The sequence below is a fragment of the Molossus molossus genome, unplaced genomic scaffold (assembly GCF_014108415.1).
Source record: "Molossus molossus isolate mMolMol1 unplaced genomic scaffold, mMolMol1.p scaffold_m16_p_4, whole genome shotgun sequence".
NCBI lineage: Eukaryota > Metazoa > Chordata > Mammalia > Chiroptera > Molossidae > Molossus > Molossus molossus.
In genome coordinates this window covers 41,702,449-41,724,633 of record NW_023425377.1, presented here as the reverse complement: position 1 = coordinate 41,724,633, position 22,185 = coordinate 41,702,449, and the positions used below count along the sequence as shown (strand labels likewise).

Below are 22,185 nucleotides of genomic sequence, written 5' to 3'. Positions count from 1 at the left end.
CTCAGTGTGAATCACATATCTGCCACTTTTTATCCCCTTGACCTTAAACAAGTTTCTACCCAGATACTATCTCCTCAAAGGTAAAATGGGAATAAAAATTTAACTATCCTACATTAATAGCAAGAACCAAATGAAGCACTTTAGTTCAAGCGACCAAAATAATGCCTGGTAGAGTACAAGTAAATGGTATTTATTTTCTTTATAATCTTAAAGTAACTGCATCCCAGAACAAAGCTCATAAATATTTATAGGAATAAAAAAAATATCCAAGACCCAAGGTAAAATTCACACTGTCTGGCATCCAACAAAAAATTGCCAAGCTTGCAAAAACATATGACTCATAATGAAGAAATCAATAAAAGTCAACTGAGGCCTTGGCCGGTTTGGCTCAGCAGTAGAGCATCGGCCCAGACTAATGAGTCGCGGGTTTGATTCAGGCCAAGGGCACGTACCTCAGTTGCGGTTCCTCCCCGGCCCTGGTCAGGGTCCAGTGGGAGGCAACCAGTAGATGTGTTCCTCTCATGTTAATGTTTCTCTCTCTCTCTCTCTCTCTCTCTCTCTCTCTCTCTCCTTCCCACTCTATCTGCAGGTAAATAGAAAAAAATACCCATGGGTGAGGATTAAAAAAAAAACAAACCCTGGGAACTGACACAAATGTTAGAATTAGTAGACAAGGACATTAAACAAGTTATAAAAACTATATTATATATGTGAAAAAGTTCAGTGGAAACTTTGGATAGAAGTTTGGAAGAACTTGGATGGAAGATGTAGCAAAGATCAAAATCAAACTTCTAGAAATAAAAACTACAATGTAGCCTAGCCAGTGTGGCTTAGTGGACTAAGCATCGTCCCATGGACTGAAAGGTCCCAGTTTAATTCCCGGTCAGGGCACATGCCTGTGTTGCAGGCTCGATCCCCAGTAGGGGGCATGCAAGAGGCAGCCGATGGATATTTCTCTCTCTCACATCAATGTTTCTATCTCTCGCTCTAAAAAAAAAAAATCAATAAAAACATATTTAAAACAAAAAAAAACCCTACAATGTGTGAGATGAAAAATACAACAGATGGGGTTCATTGTAGATTAGACATTGCAGAAGAAAAGATCACAAAGAAAACATACAAAAAAACCATGAAAAATAAAACAAATTTTTTTTAATCAATGAGCCATGGAACAATTTCAAGTAATCTAATATATATATCAATGTAGTCCCTCAAAAAGTACAGGAGATAGAAAGAAATATTTTAAGAAATAATACCTGAAATTTCTCCAAATTTGATGAAAACTATAAACCCACAGATCCAAGAAGATTAATGCATAGAAACATGAAGAAAAATACACCACGGCACATCATAATCAAATTGCTCAAAACCAGTGATAAAGAAGAAAATGTTAAAAGAACCCAGAGGAAGAAAGACATGTTATATATAGAAGAACAAAGATAAGAATGAAAGCAGATTTCTGCTCAGATAAAATACAAATGAGAAGATTACAGCAATATCTTTAAAGTATCAAAAGAAGAAAATATGAACCTAGAATCCTATACCCAGTGAAAATACTTTAAAAAACAAAGGCAAGCCAAGCCAGTGTGGCTCAGTGATTGAGTGTTGTTGACCTATGCACCAGGAGGTGGCTGGTTCGATTCCCAGTCAGGGCACGTGCCCAGGTTGTGGGCCAAATCCCTAGTAGAGGACATGTAGGAGGCGACCAATCGATGTTCTCTCTCATGGATGTTTCTATCTCTCTCTCCCTCTCCCTTCCTTTCTCTCTAAAATCAATAAAGAAAAAAAAAAAAAACCCAGAGGCAAAATGAATACTTTTTTTAGACTCCAAATGCTGGAGGAATTCGTCACCAATAGATCCCCACTCTAAGAAACGTTAAAGGAAATTTTGCAATGCAGAAGACAAATGATACTAGATAGAAATCTACATAAGCAATAAAGAGTACCAGCAATGGTAACTACATGGGTAAATAAATATATAAGATTTTTTTTATTATTTAAATCTCTTTAAAAGATAACTGATAATTTAAACAAATATAATAACAATGTGGCTTGGAGTTTATAACATGTAGAAAGAAGTAAAGTATATGACAACAGTAGCACAGAGCTTGGGAGGACAGAAATGGAAGTATAGTATAAAATGTTTATAGTATACATAAAGTTGTATATCACTTGAAGGTAAACTGTGATATATTAAAGATTTATCCTATAAACCTTAAAACAACCACTAAAATGAAAACAAAGATGCCCAGCCTGTGTGGCTCAGTTGGTTGAGCGTCAATCCCATGCACCAAGATATCGTCGGTTCAATTCCTGCTCAGGGCACATGCCCAGGTTTTGGACTCAATCCCCAGTATAGGGTGTGCAGGACGCAGCCAATGGATTTTTCTATCTCTCCCTCTCCCTTCCTCTCTCTCTAAAAATCAATAAGAATATATTTAAAAAGCAAACAAACAAAAAACCAAAGATGTATTGCTATAAACGAACAGGGAAAATAGAATGAAATAATAAAAATACTTGTTTAAAAAATACTTGATTAATCCAAAAGAAGACATAAAAAGAGGAAAAGAAGACTGCCCTGGCCGGTTTTTTCAGTGGTTAGAGCAGCAACCGTGGACCAGAGAGTTCTCGGTCAAGGGCACACACCTTAGTTGCAATAGCGGTTCAGTCCCCAGACCTAGTCGATGTCGAGCAGGAGGCAACCAATCAGTATGTCTCTTTCACATTGATGTCTGTCTCTCTCTCTCTCTTTCTCCCTCTCTCCCGTCTTCCCACTCTATCTGAAAATAAATGGAAAAATATCCTTGGGTGAGGATTAAAAAAAAAAAAACAGGAAAAGAAGAACAAAAAACAAACGGAACAAAAAAAATAGTATGACGATAGATTTACACCTAACCATAAAATCACATTAAATGTATCTATTAAAGAAAATGAACCTGTAGTTGAAAACCTTACCACAAAACAAAAAGAAAAAAAACAAAAACAAAAAAACTCCATGCCCAGTTGACTTTACTGATGAATTCTTAGGGAATATATAATACTAATTCTAGACAATTTTTTCTAGATAATTAAAAAGGAGGGAATGTTTCCAACTCATTCTATGAGTTGATAACAAAACCATATAAAGACATTATAAGAAAGCTATATATTTATGTCCCTCATGAACATAGATACAAAAAATTTAAACAAAATTTTAGCAATTCAAATCTAACATTTAAAACGTTAATACACCATGACCAAGAAGCATGGCTGGTTTCATATTTAAAAATCAATCAATGCAACTGACCATATTAACAAACTTAAAAAATAAAAAAATAAAAATAATTTCAATAGGTGTAGGAAAAAACAAAAAACAAAGAAAACTGCATTTGACAAAATATATATTATTCCTGAAAAAACTCTCAGCAAACTAACAACAGAGGGAAACATCCTCAATCTGATATAGGATGTCTATGAAAAATCTATAGATAACATCCTACTTACTGGTAAAACACTGAATGGTTTCTCCCTACGATCAGAACAAGACAAAAATGTCCACTCTCACCACATCTATGTAACACTGCACTGGAGGTTCTAGCCAGTGCAATAGGGGAAACAGAAAGAAATGAAACCATAGTGTAATTCACGTAACAAAAGAATAGGAAAGAAAGAAATTAACTGAACTAGCTTCATTTGCAGATAATAATAATAATGATGATGATAATAAAAGCCTACTAGAAATACTAAATAAATTTAGTAAGGTTGCAGAATACAACAATTTTTCAATAATCAATAGAAAAATACAATGAGATACAACTTCACATCCATTAGGATGGCTATAATAAAAAAGACAAATAATAAGCTTTGCCAAAGATGTGGAGGAATTAGAAACCTCATATATTACTGGTGGGAATATAAAACTGGTGCAGCCTGGCTGGTGTGGCTCAGTGGTTGAGCATTGACCCATGCACCAAGAGGTTGCCTGTTCAATTCCTGGTCAGGGCACAAGCCCAGGATGTGGGCCAATCCCCAGTGGGAGGTATGCAGGAGGCAGCCAATTGATGTTCTCTTTCATCAATGTCTCTCTCTCCTTCTTCCTTCCTCCCTCTCTAAAATCAATAAAGAAAAATTATTTTTAAAAAAGATTTTTTAAATGGTGCATCCATTGTGGAAAAGTCTGGCACTTAAACTTTTGACACAGCAATTCCACTCCCAGGTAGTATATGCATAAGAGAACTGAAAACATGTTCACACAAAAACTTCTACAAGAATGTTCATAACAACATTATTCATAACAGCCAAAAAATAGAAATAATTGTTCATCAACTAATAAAGGAATAAACAAAACATACTATATCCATACAATGGAATGTTATTTGCCATAAAAAAAGAATAAAGTACTGATACATGCTACAAGGATGAACATTGAAAACATGCTAACCTGAGGACTGAGCCCACCCACAACTGGACAACAGCAACCAAGACCCAAATTCAACAGGAGAGCCCATATAACCCACTCAAGGGTCAATCCTGGAGCACCCAGCTCAGAAGATAAAGGAGACTATTCCATTGGGTCCCACAAGAAGGCCACCACACCAAGACTGGGAGCCATCACAATCTTATCTCATATATACCAACCTGCCTATGTGGCCTAACATGCCTCACCTGGCCCCTAATTACCAGACTGATAAAATGGTGAGACAAAGAAACAACCCCCAAGTGAAAGAAAAGGAAGAATCACCAGAAAAGGAACTACATGAAATGGAGGCGAGCAATTTGGCAGATAAAGAACTTAAAGCAATGGTTTTAAGGGTGCTCAAACAACTTAGTGAGAACTAAAAACAACTTTAGGAGAACTACACCAGCATAAAAAAAAGTGGTAGATGCCCTGGCCAGTTTTGCTCAGTGGTTAGAGCATCGGTCCACAGACCAGAGAGTCCTGGGTTCGGTTCCCACTAAGGGCACGTACCTCGGTTGCAGTTTGTCCCCAGCCCTGGTTGGGGTCATGTAGCTGGCAACCACTCAATGTGTCTCTCTCACATTGATGTTTCTCTCTCTCTTCCTTCCTCTCTCCCTTCTGCTCTATCTGAAGATAAATGCAAAAATGTCCTTGGGTGAGAATTAAAAAAAAAAAGCGGTAGAAGCTATGAATAAAAAAATCAAGTGGAAATGAAGAATGACATATAGCTGATAGAAAAAATATCTTTGCCCTGGCCAGTTTGGCTTAGCAATTGGAGCGCCAGCCTGCGGACCAGAGAGTTCCAGGTTTGGTTCCCAGTAAGGGCATGTACCTTGGTTGCAGTGGGGATGACAACCTGTTGACGTGTCTCTCTCACATCAATGTTTCTCTCTCTGTTTTCCTCCTTCTCTCCCTCTCGCTCTGTCTGAAGATAAATGCAAAATGTTCTCAGGTGAGGATAAAAAAAAAATACCTTGGAAGGATTCAATAGTAGATTAGAAGAAGCTGAAGACCAAATCAACGAGTTAGAAGACAAGGTAGAAAAAAGCACCCAAACACACAGCAACAAATGGAAAAAAGTTAAAAAGCAGGAGGAGAGTTTAAGGGAGCTTTGGGACAATATTAAATGTAACAAGAGTCGCATCATAGGAGTACCAGAAGAAGAATTGGAGAACGGAATAGATAACTGTCTGAAGTAATAACAACAGAAAACTTCCCTAATCTGGTGAAAGAAAAAATTACACAAGGCCAGGAAACACAGAGAGTCCCAATCAAGATGAACCCAGAAAGACCCACACCTAGACACATCATAATTAAAATGGAAAATGTTAAAGATATAGAAAGATCTTAAAGGCAGCAAGAGAGAGACAGAAAGTTACCTACAAGGGAGCTCCTATTAGATTGTCAGCTGATTTCTCAATACAAACAATGCAGGACAGAAGGGAATGGAATAAAGAATACAAAGTAATGAAAAGCAAGGGTCTGAATCCAAGACTACTCTATCCAGCAAGGCTATCATTCAAAATTGAAGGTGAAATAAAGAACTTCACAGAAAAAAAAAAAAAAAAAAGGCTAAAAAAATTTACTACCATCATACCAGCACTGCAACAAATGCTAAAGGAACTATTGTAAGAAGAAGAAATAGAGAGAAAGGAATACAGGCATAAAGAATAAAAATGACAACAAATAAGTTCCTATCAATAATAATCTTAAATGTAAATGGCTTAAATGCTCCAATCAAAAGGCACAGGGTAGCTGATTGGATAAGAAAACATGATGTATGTATGTATGTATGTATGTATGTGTGTGTGTATAGCCTACAAGAGACCCACCTCAGAGCAAAAGAATCACACAGGATGAAAGTGAAGGGACGGAAGAAAATTTCTAGGCAAATAGAAACAACAAAAAAAGCTGAGGTAGCAATACTCATATCTACCAAGACTTCAAAATGAGGGCCATAATGAGACAAAAAAAGTCACTACATAGTATTAAAAAGATTGCTCCAACGAGAGGGTAATCCTGGTAAACATATATGCACCCAATATAGGAGCAACAAAATATATTTAAAAACTACTGGAGGACTTCAAGGAAGAGGTTGACAGGAATGTAATCATAGTGGGGGATTTTAACACCCATCTGTCACCACTGGATAGATCTTCTAGACAAAGAATCAACAAGGAAACAGAGACCCTACGCAAGGCACTAGATTAGTTGAATTTAATTGACATTTATAGAACATTTCAACCCAAAGTAGCAGAATATACATTCTTCTGAAGTGCACAGAGGTCATTCTCAAAGACAGATCGCATGTTAGTACACAAACTAAGTTTCTACAAATACAAGAAGAATGAAATCATATCAAGCATCTACTCGGATCACAATGGCATGAAACTAGAAATAAGTTACAATAAAAACACTCAAAAGCATTTAAACCTATGGAGGCTAAATAGCATGTTATTAAATAATGAATAGGTCACCAATCAGATTAAGAAAGAAATAAAAACTACCTGGAAACTAATGAAAATGAATACTAACAACACAAAATCCATGGGACACAGCAAAAGCAGTCCTGAGAGAGAAGTTCATGGTAATACAGGCCTACCTCAAGAAACAAGAAAAATTTCTAATAGACTATATAACCCTACAACTTAAAGATTTGGAAACAGAACAAAAAGAAAAACTCAAGAGTTAGTAGAAGGAAGGAAACAATAAAGATCTGAGCAGAAATAAATGACAGAGACTAAAAAAAAAATACAAAAGATCAATGAAACCAAGAGCTGGTTCTTTGAAAAGATAAACAAGATTGACCAACCTTTAGCTGGACTCACCAAGAAACAAAGAGAGAGGACCCAAATAAGTAAAATCAGAAACAAAAGAGGTAAAATAACAACCTACACCACAGAAATACAAAGGATTGTAAGAAAATACCATGACTGTGCCAACAAATTCGACAGCCAAGGTGAAATGGACAATTTCCTAGAATCATGCAGTCTTCCAAAACTTAACTGGGAAGAGTCAGAAAACCTGAACACACCAATAACAACTAAGGAAGTAGAAGCAGTAATCAATAAACTCCCAACAAACAAAAGCCCTGGTCCAGACAGATTCACAGGGGAATTTACCAAACATTCAAAGAAGAACTAACATCTATTCTCCTCAATCTATTAAAAAATATTCAAGAAAAAGAAAGACTTCTAAGCTCTTTTTATGGAGTCAGCATAACCCTAATCCCAAAACCAGATAAAGACACTACTAAAAAAGAAAATTAAAGATCAATATCCCTGATGAATAAAGATGCCAAAACCTCAACAAAATTTTGGCAAATCAGATCCAGCATATATTTAAAAAATTATACACCACGACCAAGTGGGATTTATCCCAGGGATGCAAGGCTGGTAGAATATTTGCAAATCAATAAATGTGATACACCACATAAACAAAATTTAAGATAAAAATCATATGACCATATCAATAGATGCAAAAAAGAAAACCATTTGATAAACCCAACACCCATTTTTGATAAAAACTATTAGCAAAATGGGAATAGAAGGATCGTACCTCAACATAATAAAGGCAATATATAACAAACCTAGAGCCAACATCATACTCAATGGGCAAAAACTAAAAGCATTTCCCTGAAGAACAGGAACAAGATGGTGATGTCCGCTTTTGCTACTCTTATTCAACATAGTACTGGAAGTGTTAGCAACAGCAATCAGACAAGAAGAAAAAACAAAAGACATCTAAATTGGAAAGGAGGAAATGAAATGGTCATTATTCGCAGTTGACATGATATTGTACATAGAAAACCTTAAACGCTCCATCAGAAAAAGCTACTAGATTTGCCAGTTTGGCTCCGTGGTTAGAACATTGGCCTGCGGTCCAGAGAGTCCCGGGTTTGGTTCCCACTAAGGGCACATACCTCGGTTGCAGTTTGTCCCCAGCCCTGGTTGGGGTCATGGAGGTGGCAGCCACTCAGTGTCCCTTTCATGTCAATGTTTCTCTCTCTCTCTCTCTTCCTCCCTCTCTCCCTCCCGCTCTATCTGAACAAAAATGGAAAAATGTCCTCAGGTGAGGATTAAAAAAAAAAAAGCTACTAAGATTTAATAAACGAATTCGGCAAAGTAGCAGGATATAAAATCAACATCCAGAAATTGTTGAAATTTTTTTTTCTTTTTTTTTAGAGAGAGGAAAGGGGAGATAGAAACATCAATTGGCTGACCCCTGCATGACCCCCACCTGGAGTCAAGTCCACAACCCAGGCATGTGCTCTGACCAGGAATAGAACTGGGACCTCTCAGTCCATGGGACAATGCTCAATCCACTAAGCCACACTGGCCAAGCTTGCTGGCATTTTTATACATCAATAATGAACACACAGAAAGAGAATTTTTTTTAAAATCCCATTTACCATTGCAACAAAAAAATTAAGATACCTAGGAATAAACTTAACCAAAAAAGTAAAGGACCTGTTTTCAGGACATTGAAAAAAGAAATAGAGGAAGATACAAAGAAGTGGAAGCATATACCTTGTTCATGGATCGGAAGAATTAATATCATTTAAATGTCCATACTAACAAAAAGCAATCTATAGATTCAATGCAATTCTCATTAAAATACCAATGACATATTTCACAGATCTAGAACAAATACTCCAAAAATTGATATGGAACCAAAAAAGAACCCAAATAGCCCCAGCAATCTTTAAAAAGAACAAAGTAGGAGGGATCACAATTCTGGATATCATGGTATACTACAAAGCCATTGTAATCAAAACAGCCTGTTACTGGCACAAGAACAGGCATATAGATTATTAGAACAGAACAGAGAACCAAGAAACTGACCCAAGACATTACACTCAACTAATAACTGACAAAGGTGGCAAGAACATACAACGGAATAAAGACAGTCTCTTTATTTTTATTTTATTTTCTTTTATCCTAACCCGAGGACATTTTTCCATTTTTTGTACAGATAGAGTGGGAGGGAGAGAGGAAGAGAGAGAGAGAGAAAAACATCGACGACGTGAAGGGACACATCGAGTGGCTGCCACCCGCACAACCAACCAGGGCCGGGGACAAACTGCAACCAAGGTACGTGCCCTTAGCGGGAACCGAACCCAGGTCTCTCTAGACCGCAGGCCGACGCTCTAACCGCTGAGCCAAACCGGCCAGGGCAAGACAGTCTCTTTAATAAATGGTGTTGGGAAAATTGGACAGGTACATGCAGAAAAATGAAAGTAGACCAACAACTTGCACCATACACAACAATAAACTCAAAATAAATAAAATACTTAAATGTCACTCGTGAAACCACAAAAATTCTAGAAGAAAATGTAGGCAGCAAAATCTCAAGACACCACACACAGAAGTTTCACCAAAACATTGCCTAGGGATAAAATTAATAAACAGGACTACATTAAATGAAAAAGCTTCTATATAGCAAAAGAAACAAGCAAAGCCCTGGCTGGTATGGCTTAATGGTTAGAGCATCAACTGTGGACCAAAGAGTCCCAGGTTTGATTCCTGTCAAGGGCACATACCTAGGTTGCAGTTCAGTCCCCAGCCCTGGTTGGGGTCATGTGGGAGGCAACCAGTTGAAGTGTCTCTCTCACATCGATGTTTCTCTCTCTCTCTCCCTCCTTCTATCCCTCCCTCTCTTCCTTCCCTCCAACTTTATTTTATTTTATTTATTTTATCCTCACTCGAGGACATTTTTCCATTTTTTGTTCAATGGGAAGGAGAGAGAGAGAGAAACATCAATGTAAAAGGGACACACTGAGTGGGAGGGAGAGAGAGAGAGAAACATCAATGTAAAAGGGACACACTGAGTGGCTGCCACCCACAGGACCCAAACAGGGCCGAGGACAAACCATAACTGAGGTACATGCCCTTAGCAGGAACCGAACCCTGGTCTCTCTGGACCGCAGGCCGATGCTCTAACCAAACCGGTCAGGGCTGTACCATAGCTTTTTTATCCACTCAGTGGAAAAAATATCCTCAGGTGAGGATAAGTAAATAAATAAATAAACTAATTAATTAATCGATAGATAGATTTAAAAAATGAACTCAAAATGGATGACAGACCTAAATAAATATTAAGACCTAAAATGTTTACAGCTTCAGATAAAAATATAGGAGAATCTCACTCACAGGGAAGGAAGGGCCAAGGTCCTTTCTCTGGCCTACACCACCCACATGAGCTCCTCTGCCTATTTACCACTCTGACCTAGTCTAACACACTTGGATTTGTTCACCTGATGCCAATTCCTCTGGCCTCTTATCATTCCTAGAATACACTAGGCACATTTCTGCTTATGGGCCTTTGTGCCTGTTTGTTCCTCGGCTTAGAATGTGCTTGTCTCAGATATCTACATGGGTAGATTCCTCACCGTCTTCAGGGCTCTGCTCTTATGGCACTTTCTTAGAGAGAATGTCCTTGCCCACCCAGTCTAAAATTTTAAACTCTTTCCTAAACTTCCTATTCCCTGCTCCTCTTTATTTTTCCCTTGTATCATGTATTAGTTATCATACAATAAAATATACTTTTTATCTTATTATCTATCCCATTATAATCTAAGCTTCTTGATGATAGGGATTTACTGCCACGTCCCCAAGTATCATTAACAGTAAACAATATTTTTTGAATGAATGGATTTCAAATATTCACTGTAAGATTCACATATTCAACAGAACTTCTCTTCAAGCAGAAATTGTTTAACCCACTTCAAATGAAAGAGTTTGGATATTTTCTTTTTTCCATACCACATCTTCAACTATAAAGACAAACTGAAAATTTTTACCAGGCCACAAAAGGAATAACTTAAAGTTAACTTTGTTAATACATTCTCGAGATGAAATTTTGTACAACATAGGGAATATAATCAATAATATTGTAAAAATTATGCTTGGTACCAGGTGGGTACAGAAATTATTAGGGAGGACTTCCGGTCAAGATGGCGGCGTAGGTAAACGCTGTATCACATCCTCCCACAACCACATCCAAGTTACAACAAAACTACAGAACAACCATCATTCAAAACCACCTGAAATCAAGCTGAATGGAAGTCCGACAACTAAGGAATTAAAGAAGCTGCATCGAGACTGGTAGGAGGGGCGGCAGCGCTACGGGCTGGTCCCACACCCACATGTGGCGGATAAAAATCAGGAGGACACCTCGGCTGGGAAGGTCCTTCCTGAAGACTGAGGGGTCCCCCTCCCACACCAGGTGCCCTGCTCAGGGTTCCAGTGCCAGGAAGAGAAGTCCCCATAACTTCTGGCTGGAAAAACCAGCAGGAACTGAGGCTCAGGGAGGCTGACGCGGCTGGAGCCCCAGGCAGCTCCTTAAAGGGCCCGCACACGGATCGGACTCTCTCCCTCTAAGCTTGGAGGGGAGGCAGCTCGAGGGGCACCAGAGACATACAGGGAAGAGCTGTTTGGCACTGGAGCGAGGGCTGGAGAGGGGGCTTTCTCCAGGACAAACGTGCTGTCAGAGGCCTTTGTTCCTTTGGTGAGCCCTTCCCTGGGGCGGCAGACAGCCGCCATATCTGGGACTCCAGCAACCTGGCTCAAACTGGTAGCCCCGCCCTGGTGACTCCCTGAGACCCCGCCCCGCCCCACCCAACTTTCAGGCCCACCCAAGCTGTTGCCAGTTTGTTAACCATAGGATTGGCCTGTCTTGGATCCTGCTTCAGGTTTTCCTAAATTTTTTCAAACGAGCAGCATCTGGTCTCAGCTAGCCCCATACTGCTCGTTAAGTAATACAAAGAAACAAACACAGGGAGGCAGCCAAAATGAGGAGACAAAGAAACAGGTCCCAAATGAAAGAACAGAACAAAACCCCAAGAATAGAACTAAGCGAAATGGAGATAAGCAACCTAACAGATGCTGAGTTCAAAATACTGCTTATAAGGATGCTCAATGAACTCAGTGAGGGCCTCAAGAGCATAAAAAAGGACCAGTCAGAAATGATCGATGCACAGTTAGAAACGAAGGAGGCTTTGACTGAAATAAAGAATAATTGACACAGCTTCAATAATAGAGTACGTAAATCCAAGGAGCAAACCATCGATTTGGAATATAAGGAAGCAAAAAACGCCCAATCAGAACAGCAAAAAGAAAAAAGAATCCAAAAAAATGAGGATAGTGTAAGGAGCCTCTGGGACAACCTCAAGCGTGTCAACATTCGCATCTTGGGGGTGCCGGAAGGAGAAGAGAGAGAACAAGAAATTGAAAACCTGTTTCAAACAATAATGGCAGAAAACTTTCCTAACTTGGTGAAGGAAACAGGCATACAAGTCCAGGAAGCACAGAGAGTCCCAAACAAGATAAACCCCAAGAGGCCCACACCAAGACACATCATCATCAAAATGCAAAAGGTTCAAGACAAAGAGAGAATCTTAAAAGCAGCAAGAGAAAGGCAGCTAGTTATCTACAAGGGAGTTCCCATAAGGCTGTCAGCTGATTTCTCAAAAGAAACTTTGCAGGCCAGCAGGGAGTGGCAAGAAATATTCAGAGTGATGGAAAGCAAGAACCTACAACCAAGATTACTCTATCCTGCAAAGCTGTCATTTAGAATCGATGGCCATAGAAAGACTTTCCCAGACAAGGAAAAGTTAAAGGAGTTCATCACCACCAAACCGTTATTATATGAAATGATGAAGGGTCTTTTTGAAGAAAAAGATAAAATATATGAACAAAATGGCAATGAATACATATCTATCAACAATGGAATCTACAAACAAATGAACAGAAAGAACAGAAACATTCTCATAGATACAGAGAACATTTTGTTGGTTGCCATATGGGAGGGGGTTTGGGGGAATGGGTGAAAAAGGTGAAGGGATTAAGAAGTACAAATTGGTTGCTAAACTGACAAACCTCAAAGGGAAAGGGGCAGGGTGGGGTGGGAAGAAATAAACCAAAGAACTTATATGCATAACCAATGGACACAGACAATAGTGTGGGAAAAGGTGGGAGGGAGGTGGGAGTGGGGAGGAGGGAGTCAATGGGGGAAAAAATGTGGAACATCTGTAATACATTCTACATTCAACAATAAAGATTAAAAAAAGAAAAGAAATTATTAGGGAGAACACTTTGTAAAGTACAGGATTGTCTAACCACTATACTGTATACCTGAAACCAATACAAAATAATATCGAATGTAAACTGTAAATAAAAACGTAAATTAAAAAAAAATAGGAGAAGCCCTGGCCTGTTTGGCTCAGCGGTTAGAGAGTCAGCCTGTGGTCCAGAGAGACCCGGGTACAGTTCCTGCTAAGGGTGCGTACCTCGGCTGCAGTTTGTCCCTAGCCATGGTTAGGTCGTGCGGGTGGCAGCCACTCGATGTGTCCCTTTCACGTTGATGTTTCTCTCTCTCTCTCTCTCTCTCTTCCTCTCTCTCCCTCCCACTCTATCTGAACAAAAAATGGAAAAATGTCCTTGGGCAAGGATAAAAAAAAAAAAAGAGGAGAAAACCTTTATGGTCTTGGGTTTGCAAAAGTTTCTTAGCTATGTCACCAAAAGCATTATGATAAAATGGATAAACTGGACTTAATCAAAATTCAAAACTTTTTTCCTTCAAAAAACAACATTAAGAGAACAAAAGGACAAGGCACAGGCTGGGAGAAAATATTATCAAAATATTTGAATCCAGAATATACAAAGAACAGGACTCAAAATAAGACCGGCAACCAAATTTTAAAATGAATAAAATATTTTTAATAGGTCCCGACCAGCGTGGCTCAATGGTTGAGCATCGACCCATGCACCAAGAGGTCGCTGGTTCAATTCCTGGTCAGGGCACATGTCCAGGTTGTGGGCCAAATTCCCAGTGGGGAGCATGCAGGAGGCGGCCAATCAATGTTCTCTCTCATTGTTTCTATCTCCCTCTCCCTTCTTCTCTCTCTAAAAATCAATAAAGAGCCCTGGCTGGTTTGGCTCAGCGGTTAGAGCACCGGCCTACAGTCCAAGGAGATCCGGGTTCAGTTCCTGCTAAGGGCATATACGTCGATTGCAGTTTATCCCCGGCTCTGGTTGGGTCATGCGGGAGGCAGCCACTCAATGTGTCCCTTTCATGTAGATATTTCTCTCCCCCATTCCCACTCTATCTGAACAAAAAACAGATAAATGTCCTTGGGTGAGGATTAAAAAAAAATTCAATAAAGAAAGAAAATTTTTAAAAATATTTTTAAGATGCCCTGGCCAGTTTGGATCAGTGGTTAGAGTGTCGGCCCGTGGACCAAAGAGCACACAGGTTTGATTCCGGTCAAGGGAACAACCTCAGTCGCGGTTCGTCCCCAACCAGGGTTGGGGTCGTGTGGGAGGCAACCACTCCATGTGTCCCTCTCACGTCAATGTTTCTCTCTCTCCCCCACACTCTCTCTCTCTCTCCCTCCCTCCCACTCTATCTGAAAATAAAATAGAAAAATATCCTCAGGTGAGGATAAAAAAATATATACATATATATATTAACATATACATGTGTGTATATATATATATTTTTAAGAGATACTTCACCAAAGAAGATATATAAATAAGTAATATGTAATAGTTATATGCAGATTTTTGACTCTGTGAGAGGTGGACACCCTTAACCCTGCATTATTCAAAAATCAACTGTACTCAACATTTTTAGTCATTAGGGAAATACTACAAGTTAAAACAATGAGATACCACTACAGATCCTCTAGAATGGCTATAATTTAAAAAGACTGATAATCTAAATGTTGGCAAGAATGTGAACAAACTGGGAACCCTCAAATAATGGTGGGGGGGGGTAGTACAGTTACCACTGTGGGAAAGTTTGGCAGTTTTTTCAAAAGATAAACATACAGTACTTCTGGGCAAGAAGGTGGTATAGGTAAACATGGTACTTGCCTCCTCCCATAACCACATTAAAATTACAGCTAAGCTACAGAACAACCATCATTCAGAACCACCTAAAATCTGGTTGAATGGAAATCCTACAATTAGGGAATTAAAGAAGCTGCATTGAGACTGGTAGGAAGTGCAGAACAGGCTGGACCTACACCTACATGGGGCAGATAAAAATTGAGAGGGATATCTTGACTGCAGATCTCCCTCCTGAGAAGCAAGGGGTCCCAGCTCCAAACCAGGCCCCTCATCCCAGGGTTCCAGAGCCAGGAAGAGAAGCCCCTATAACTTCTGGCTATAAAAACCAGAGGGAAATGCCTGGCTGTTGTGGCTCACTGGTTGAGCACTGACCCATGCACCAAGAGGTCACTGGTTCGATTCCTGGTCAGGGCACATTCCCAGGTTGTGGGCCCAGTCTCCCGTGGAGGGCATGCAGGAGGCAGCCAATCGATGTTCTCTCATTGATGTTTCTATCTCTCTCTCCCTCTCCCTTCCTACCTCTCTAAAACCAATAAAGAAAAAATATTTAAAACAAAAACAAACAACAACAACAACAAAAAAAAAACAGAGGAAATTGAGGCTGAGTGAAGATGGAGGGCTGCTAGAGTCCCAGGCAATTCCACTTAAAGGGCCTGCACTGGACTTACTCAAACTCCCTCTGAGCTCCAGCACTGGGACAGTAGCTTGAAAGCAACCAGGGACATACAGTTGAATCAGGGACATACAAGGATAAACTGAATTGTCCTGCATCAGGGCGAAAACTGGGAAGGCAGCTTTCTCCCAGACAGAGGTGCTGGCAGAGGGACACCATATCTGAGAGTTCAACAACCTGGCTCACACTATTGGCCCCACCTCACCCAACTTTTGGCTTCACCCAAGCTGTTTCCAGTAGGTTTTTCATAAGAATGGCCTCTTGGTTCAGGCTTCAGATTTTCCTAAAATCTCTCAAACAAGCAACATTTGGCCTCAGTGTGTCCTGTACCTCTTGCTAAGTGGCCCTAGGCCTGGCACTAGAAGCAGCCAGCCTTGGTTTGCAGCTTGACCTTGCCTGGGCACCTCTAAGGCCAGCACAAGTAGCAGCCACCTGCAGATCACTCTGTGGCTCAGGCCAGGTGGCCCGGGGCAAAACACAGGCAGCGGCTGCCTTTGAACCTCCCAGGAGGCCTCAGAGCCACAGCACCTGATAGACAGCTTCAGACCACATCATAGCACTACCAGCCAACCACCTTTACAAGCAACACACTCAAGGGGCAGACTTGGCAGGCACCAGTGCCCCACTGAAGTAAGTCCCGGGGCAGACTTGGCAGGCACCAGTGCCCCACTGAAGTAAGTCCTGCTCTGTGGAGTGGGCCCCTGCACAGCTGATCCTTCACTGTGGTCATGATCAGAGGTTGGTGGTGGGTGGTCACAGGTTGGTGGAAGATGGTTGCAGCCAGTCCTTGCAGCTGATCAGCCTGATGATAAAACCCTCCCACTGATGTGCCAACAGCAATCAAGACTCAGCTACAAGAAGAGGGTATACACAGCTCATGGGGAGGGGAATGCACCTCATGTGCCCAGCTTGGCAGCTTGGGTGATCAAGGAGGCTGTGTCAATGGATCCTACAGAACACCAATTACATTAGGCCACTCTACCAAACCCAGGAGATGTAGTAGCTCTACCTAGTACATAAAAACAAACACCAAGACACATCATAATTAAAAAGCAAAAGGTTAAAGAAAAGCAGTTAGTTACATACAGGAGAACTCCCACAAGACTGTCAGCTGATTTCTCAATAAAAACTTTGCAGGCCAGAAGGAATTGGCAAGAAATATACAGTGATGAAAAGCAAGAACCTACAACCAAGATTACTCTACCCAGCAAAGCTATCATTTAGATTCAAAGGACAGATAAAGAGATTCTCAGACAAGAAAAAGCTAAAGGACTTCATCATCACCAAACCGATAGTATATGAAATGTTAAAGGGTCTTCTTTAAGAAGAAGAAGAAAGTTCTGGCTTTTGTGGTTAGAGCATTGGCCCACACACTGAATGGTCGAGGGTTTGATTCCCAGTCAAGGGCACACACCTTGGTTACAGATTCAATCCCAGGCCCCATCCAGGGTATGTGTGGGAGGCAACCGGTCAATATGTCTCTCTCACATCAATGTTTCTCTCTCTCTCCCCCCTCTCCTTCTCTCCCTCCTACTCTAAAAAAAAAAAAAAAAAATCAATGAAAAAATATCCTTGGGTGAAGATTAACAACAACAAAAATAATTTTTAAAAAATTTTTAAGGGAAAAAAAGATTAAAAATAGGAACATTAAATGACAATAAATACATATCTATTAATTAAATCTAAAAAAACAAAATAAACAAACAAGCAGAACTGAAACAGACTCACAGACACAGAGAACATTTTGACAGCTGCCAGATGGGAGGGGAGTTGAGGGAATGGGTGAAAAAGGTGAAGGAATTAAGAAATACAAAATGGTTGTTACAGAATAGTCATGGGATGTAAATACAGCATAGGGAATACAGTCAATAATATTCTAATAACTATGTATGGTGTCAATGGGTACTAGATTTATTGGGATGATCACTTAGTAAGTGATATCTAATCACTGAGGTATACACCTGAAACTAATATAATAATATATATCAACTGTAATTGAAAAATAAAAATAATTTTGAAATGAAAAAAATTGGCTAAATAAATTGTTATCTACTCTCCCAATTAATTATAATACAGAATTAATTTTTTTTTAAAAGAAACATACATTAACCATACAACCCAGTGATTCCACTCCTAGGTACCTACTAAGAGAAACCTTAAAACATATCTATACAAAGACTTAAAAGGAATGTTCATAGCAGCATTTTTTATAATAGCCAAAAATTTGAAACAATCCAGATTTACATCAAAGATCATAAAAGGTAGTATATTCGTACAAAGAAATACAACTCAGCAATAAAAAGGAACAAACTGCCCTGGCCAGTTTGGCTCAGCGGTTAAAGCGTCGGCCTGCGGTCCGGAGAGACCCAGGTTTGGTTCCCGCTAAGGGCACGTACTTCAGTTGCAGTATGTCCCCGGCCCTGGTTGGTCGTGCGGGTGGCAGCCACTCGATGTGTCCCTTCACGTCGATGTTTCTCTCTCTCTCTCCTTTCCTCTCTCTCCCTCCCACTCTATCTGTACAAAAAATGGAAAAATATCCTCGGGTGAGGATAAAAAAAATAAATAAAAAGGAACAAACTACTGATAGATACTACCACATGATGACCCCAAAAACATTATGCTAAGTAAAAGAAAACAGATAAGAAAGATGAGATAGTGTGTGATTTGATTTATATGAAATTCTAAGTAAACCTTAAACAAAAAGTAGGTCAATAGCTACCTGGGGGTAGGACTGCAAATGAACATAAAGAAACTTTTGGGGATGATAAACTGAATTGTGGTGATAATTTCACAGCTGTATGTACAAACTATAATTGCAATGGGTGAATTTATGGGGTACTATTAATACCTCGATAAAGTTGTATTTTAAAAAAAGTGAACTATATAAAGTACTCACCATTATAGCCTTCAAGAACAGAATCAATAATAGGTCTTGCTGTTAAGTTATAAACATCAAGTTGTTTACTCTCTGGTCCAAAAACCGTATCAAAAGTAAATGTCTTTGGAGGTTCATTGGAAGAATCAGTCTTATGTACAGTGATAGTTCCCCTCATCTCATCCACACTGACAGCCTGTTTGTAGCACATGGATTTCTCTCTCTCATTGAGGGGTCGGCATCTAACAACCACCTTCACATTATCACAGCTCTCTGGCTTCTCTGATTTATTGATCTGGTGAAGAAAATATTTACAAATAATGAAAAGAACATTTACTTCTACCTTCAACAGATTAAAAAGGTTACTTTGCTATCTCAGTGCTTTGCACATACAAGTACTCCGTAAATATTTGTTTAATGCAGTTAAAAATCTTACAGCTCATAGAAAAAGCTTATTAAAAGGTATGAAAAAGAAAAGTTTCTTTTACAATTAAATGAGGGGAGGGAAAACATAATTTACATTTATAGTAAATGCTATTCAAGCAGAAATGATTCAGTATATTATTGATTATCATTCTGCACAGAAGGACCTGACTTCTTGAGTTTCCTACCTGTAGGAAAACACATGTGAACATAATTAACAATTTTAATCAAGAATATAGTAAGTAGTAGGTCCTATGTCCTCCTGATACTTTTATGTTTTTATAATGAATTAGTAAAATGTTTTTATCATATAATACATCCATATATAGTCTGTCTTCTTTATAGAAGACAACAATAAATGACAGAAAGGAAAGTCCAATGGCAGCAGAGAAAAATGTTTTAGTATGACTCCTGTTTCTGATACTCTGCTAAGCATTAGAGAAGCAACTACAAGCCAGTCATTGACAAGGAACAGAACAATACACCTCTTTCCATCTCTACTTTTACCACCTTAGTCTAAGTCACTATTATTTCATCTTGGAGTATGAGAGTCTCTTAACTATACTCCTGAATCTAATAAGGCTCCCCTACACTCTGTTCTCCACATGACAGTCAGTTTCATCACAAATCTAATCATGTCACACCCCTATTTAAAACTCTTCAGTGGTCTCCCACATATCTTAGGATAAAAATAAAAATCCTTAAGGTGGTCTGTAAGATTGGGCCCTGGCCCATGTCTACTTCTCCTGTCTTATTTCACCACTCTGTTTGGCTTTCTTGGCCACAGACACAATGGCTTTCTTTTAGGCCTTTTCTTGTCACCATGATCCTTCTCACCACAGGCCTTTTTACGCGTTGTTCCTTCTCACACTCCTCTTCATTTATACTGCAGATCTCAGCTCAATAACCACTTCATCTGGGCAGACTTCCCTGAATAGGTCAAATCCTTGTACAGGCATACCTCGAAGACACTGCAGGTTCGGTTCCAAACCACAACAGTAAATCGAGTAATGTAATAAAGTGAGTACTGCAATAGAGGTAGTCATAATCTTTTTGTTGGTGGGAGGTCCTGCCTTCAATTTGTAAAAAACAAAACATCTATGAAACGCAATAACGCAAAGAGCAATAAAACGAGGTATGCCTGTATAGGTCCTGAAAGGACCCTTCTCGCTCCTTCAACATCTGGGTTACAATTTCTCTTTTGATTGCTCCTTGTTTAATTAACATCTTTCTACACCAGAGGGTGTAAACAGGTAGTCAAGGAACTGAATTCAGCCCACCCTGTCTTTTGTTTGGCTCATAGTATTTAAAAATCTTTTTAATTCGTTGCTAAAATTGAAAAATTTCACAAAATAACAATTTTAGATTCTCTTGAAAAAATAGATGATCTGACATCTGTAAGCCAGCATAACTACATGGCAACATTTTACAATTAATAAGAATCTACTTCTATCTATTGTATGCCACCGACTGACTTCATTAATGTTAAGTGTCTTGTCTATGTAAACATGTAAAGTTTTCACCTCCACCCAAGAAGGCAAGCTTCTCTCTTACCAAGTTCAGGAACCAGGCTGCTTTTGCTCAATATTGTATCTCCAATGCCTTTCATGTGGTTGGTGCCCAATATTTGTTGAATGAATTGATAAATAATTTGAAAGCAACGACAAGGGACAAATATTGAGTATTTACTGCTGTGTCAAGTACTGTCCTTTAATTCTCCTGAGTAATATTTTATTTCATCATGATAATTCCAAGAGGAAAAGTGAAATTATATGGGAACTAAAGGCCCAGAAAGATTAAATAATTGTCCAAGGCCTCATAACAAGCGAATAACTGGCCATGGCTCAGGTGTTCTCCATAACCCTATACTGGACTACGGTCACCCCTTTACTAAGTGCACGATAACAATCTGTGAAATCCTACAAGATTACAAATCCTACCACCACCCACTCCGCAGCCCCTCACACACAAAGACACCTAGGGGTTACAATCTTGCACTGTAAGCTAAGGCGCCACAAGAGGAATGACAGTTCTAGTCAGGGGCCTGGAGTAGGGGCAGGCAGCCTTCGCTATGCTGCCTTCCGGGGCCTGGCTCAGCTGCGTGGAGATCCTACGGGGTGCGGAGCATCCAAAACTGACCCTCTACGGCCGCTCGCAGACGCCCAACACAGCGGGCAGGGCTGAAAGCGAGAGCGCATCCTCGGGCACAGCGCCTTTATATCAAGCAGCGCAGGCCCTGTGGGCTGCAGCAGCGACGAAGGTAATAGAGCTTGCCCCGGGTCCCTCCCAAGGCCAACCGGAAGCCCACCCGCCAGGTTCCCCAACCAAACCTGCCGCAGGGCCCAGCCCTGCCCCGCCCCACCCCGGCCTCCAGCCTGCCCGCTCCGCGCCTCCATGGCAACGGCCGCGCCCCCGGGCCAGGCCGCTGAAATGAGGAGGAACCACAGCTGCTGAGCCACTCTCCTCACCGGCATCGTGGCTCTCTCCCGTACCCGGTGGACGTCCCCACCCAGGGTGCAGTCCAACGACGCCGGGTTCGCGGGAAAGGCTGGCCAGAGATCACTGAAACACCGCCTTAGCGCTCTCGAGACTGCGGCTCTTCGGGGCCAGTGAGCGCTGTGCGCAAGCGCACTCCGAGCTCGCCCCGCCCCATCCCCGGGCGTCAGGCTTCCAGCGCCTCTTGAATTACGCCTGCGCCGAGGCTTTCGGAGTCGGTCTCCTAGGACGCCAGACAGAAGCCGCGCCTGCGCAATGCTGCCATTCCGCAGCGCTAAAAATCTGGCTAGTTTGGGGGCAGGGATACCTGGCTGTCACCGGTTGGGAAAAGGAGGCTATTCTATCTCAAGACCCGTCTTCTGGTGATTGCAGTACACCAGTGTTAAAAAACAAACAGCCCTGGCCTGTTTGGCTCAGCGGCTAGAGC

At 40.4% G+C, this 22,185-nt stretch overlaps 1 protein-coding gene across 3 annotated transcripts in view; it reads right to left on the bottom strand.

Moving 5' to 3' along the window:
- The window catches only part of KIF3A (kinesin family member 3A), a 75,242-nt gene extending 53,361 nt beyond the window's left edge, over positions 1-21,881 (bottom strand). For 2 of the 3 annotated variants that reach the window (XM_036240967.1, XM_036240970.1), the window contains exons 1-2: positions 21,731-21,854; positions 18,861-19,134 (exon numbers count right to left, since the gene is read on the bottom strand). In XM_036240967.1, the coding sequence (XP_036096860.1) occupies positions 18,861-19,134; positions 21,731-21,736 (280 nt within the window). In that variant the 5' untranslated portion in view covers positions 21,737-21,854. Of the gene's footprint in view, positions 1-18,860; positions 19,135-21,730 lie in introns of all 3 variants that reach the window. The other variant, XM_036240969.1, reaches the window with a different exon arrangement.
- Between the last annotated feature and the right edge of the window lie 304 nt (positions 21,882-22,185).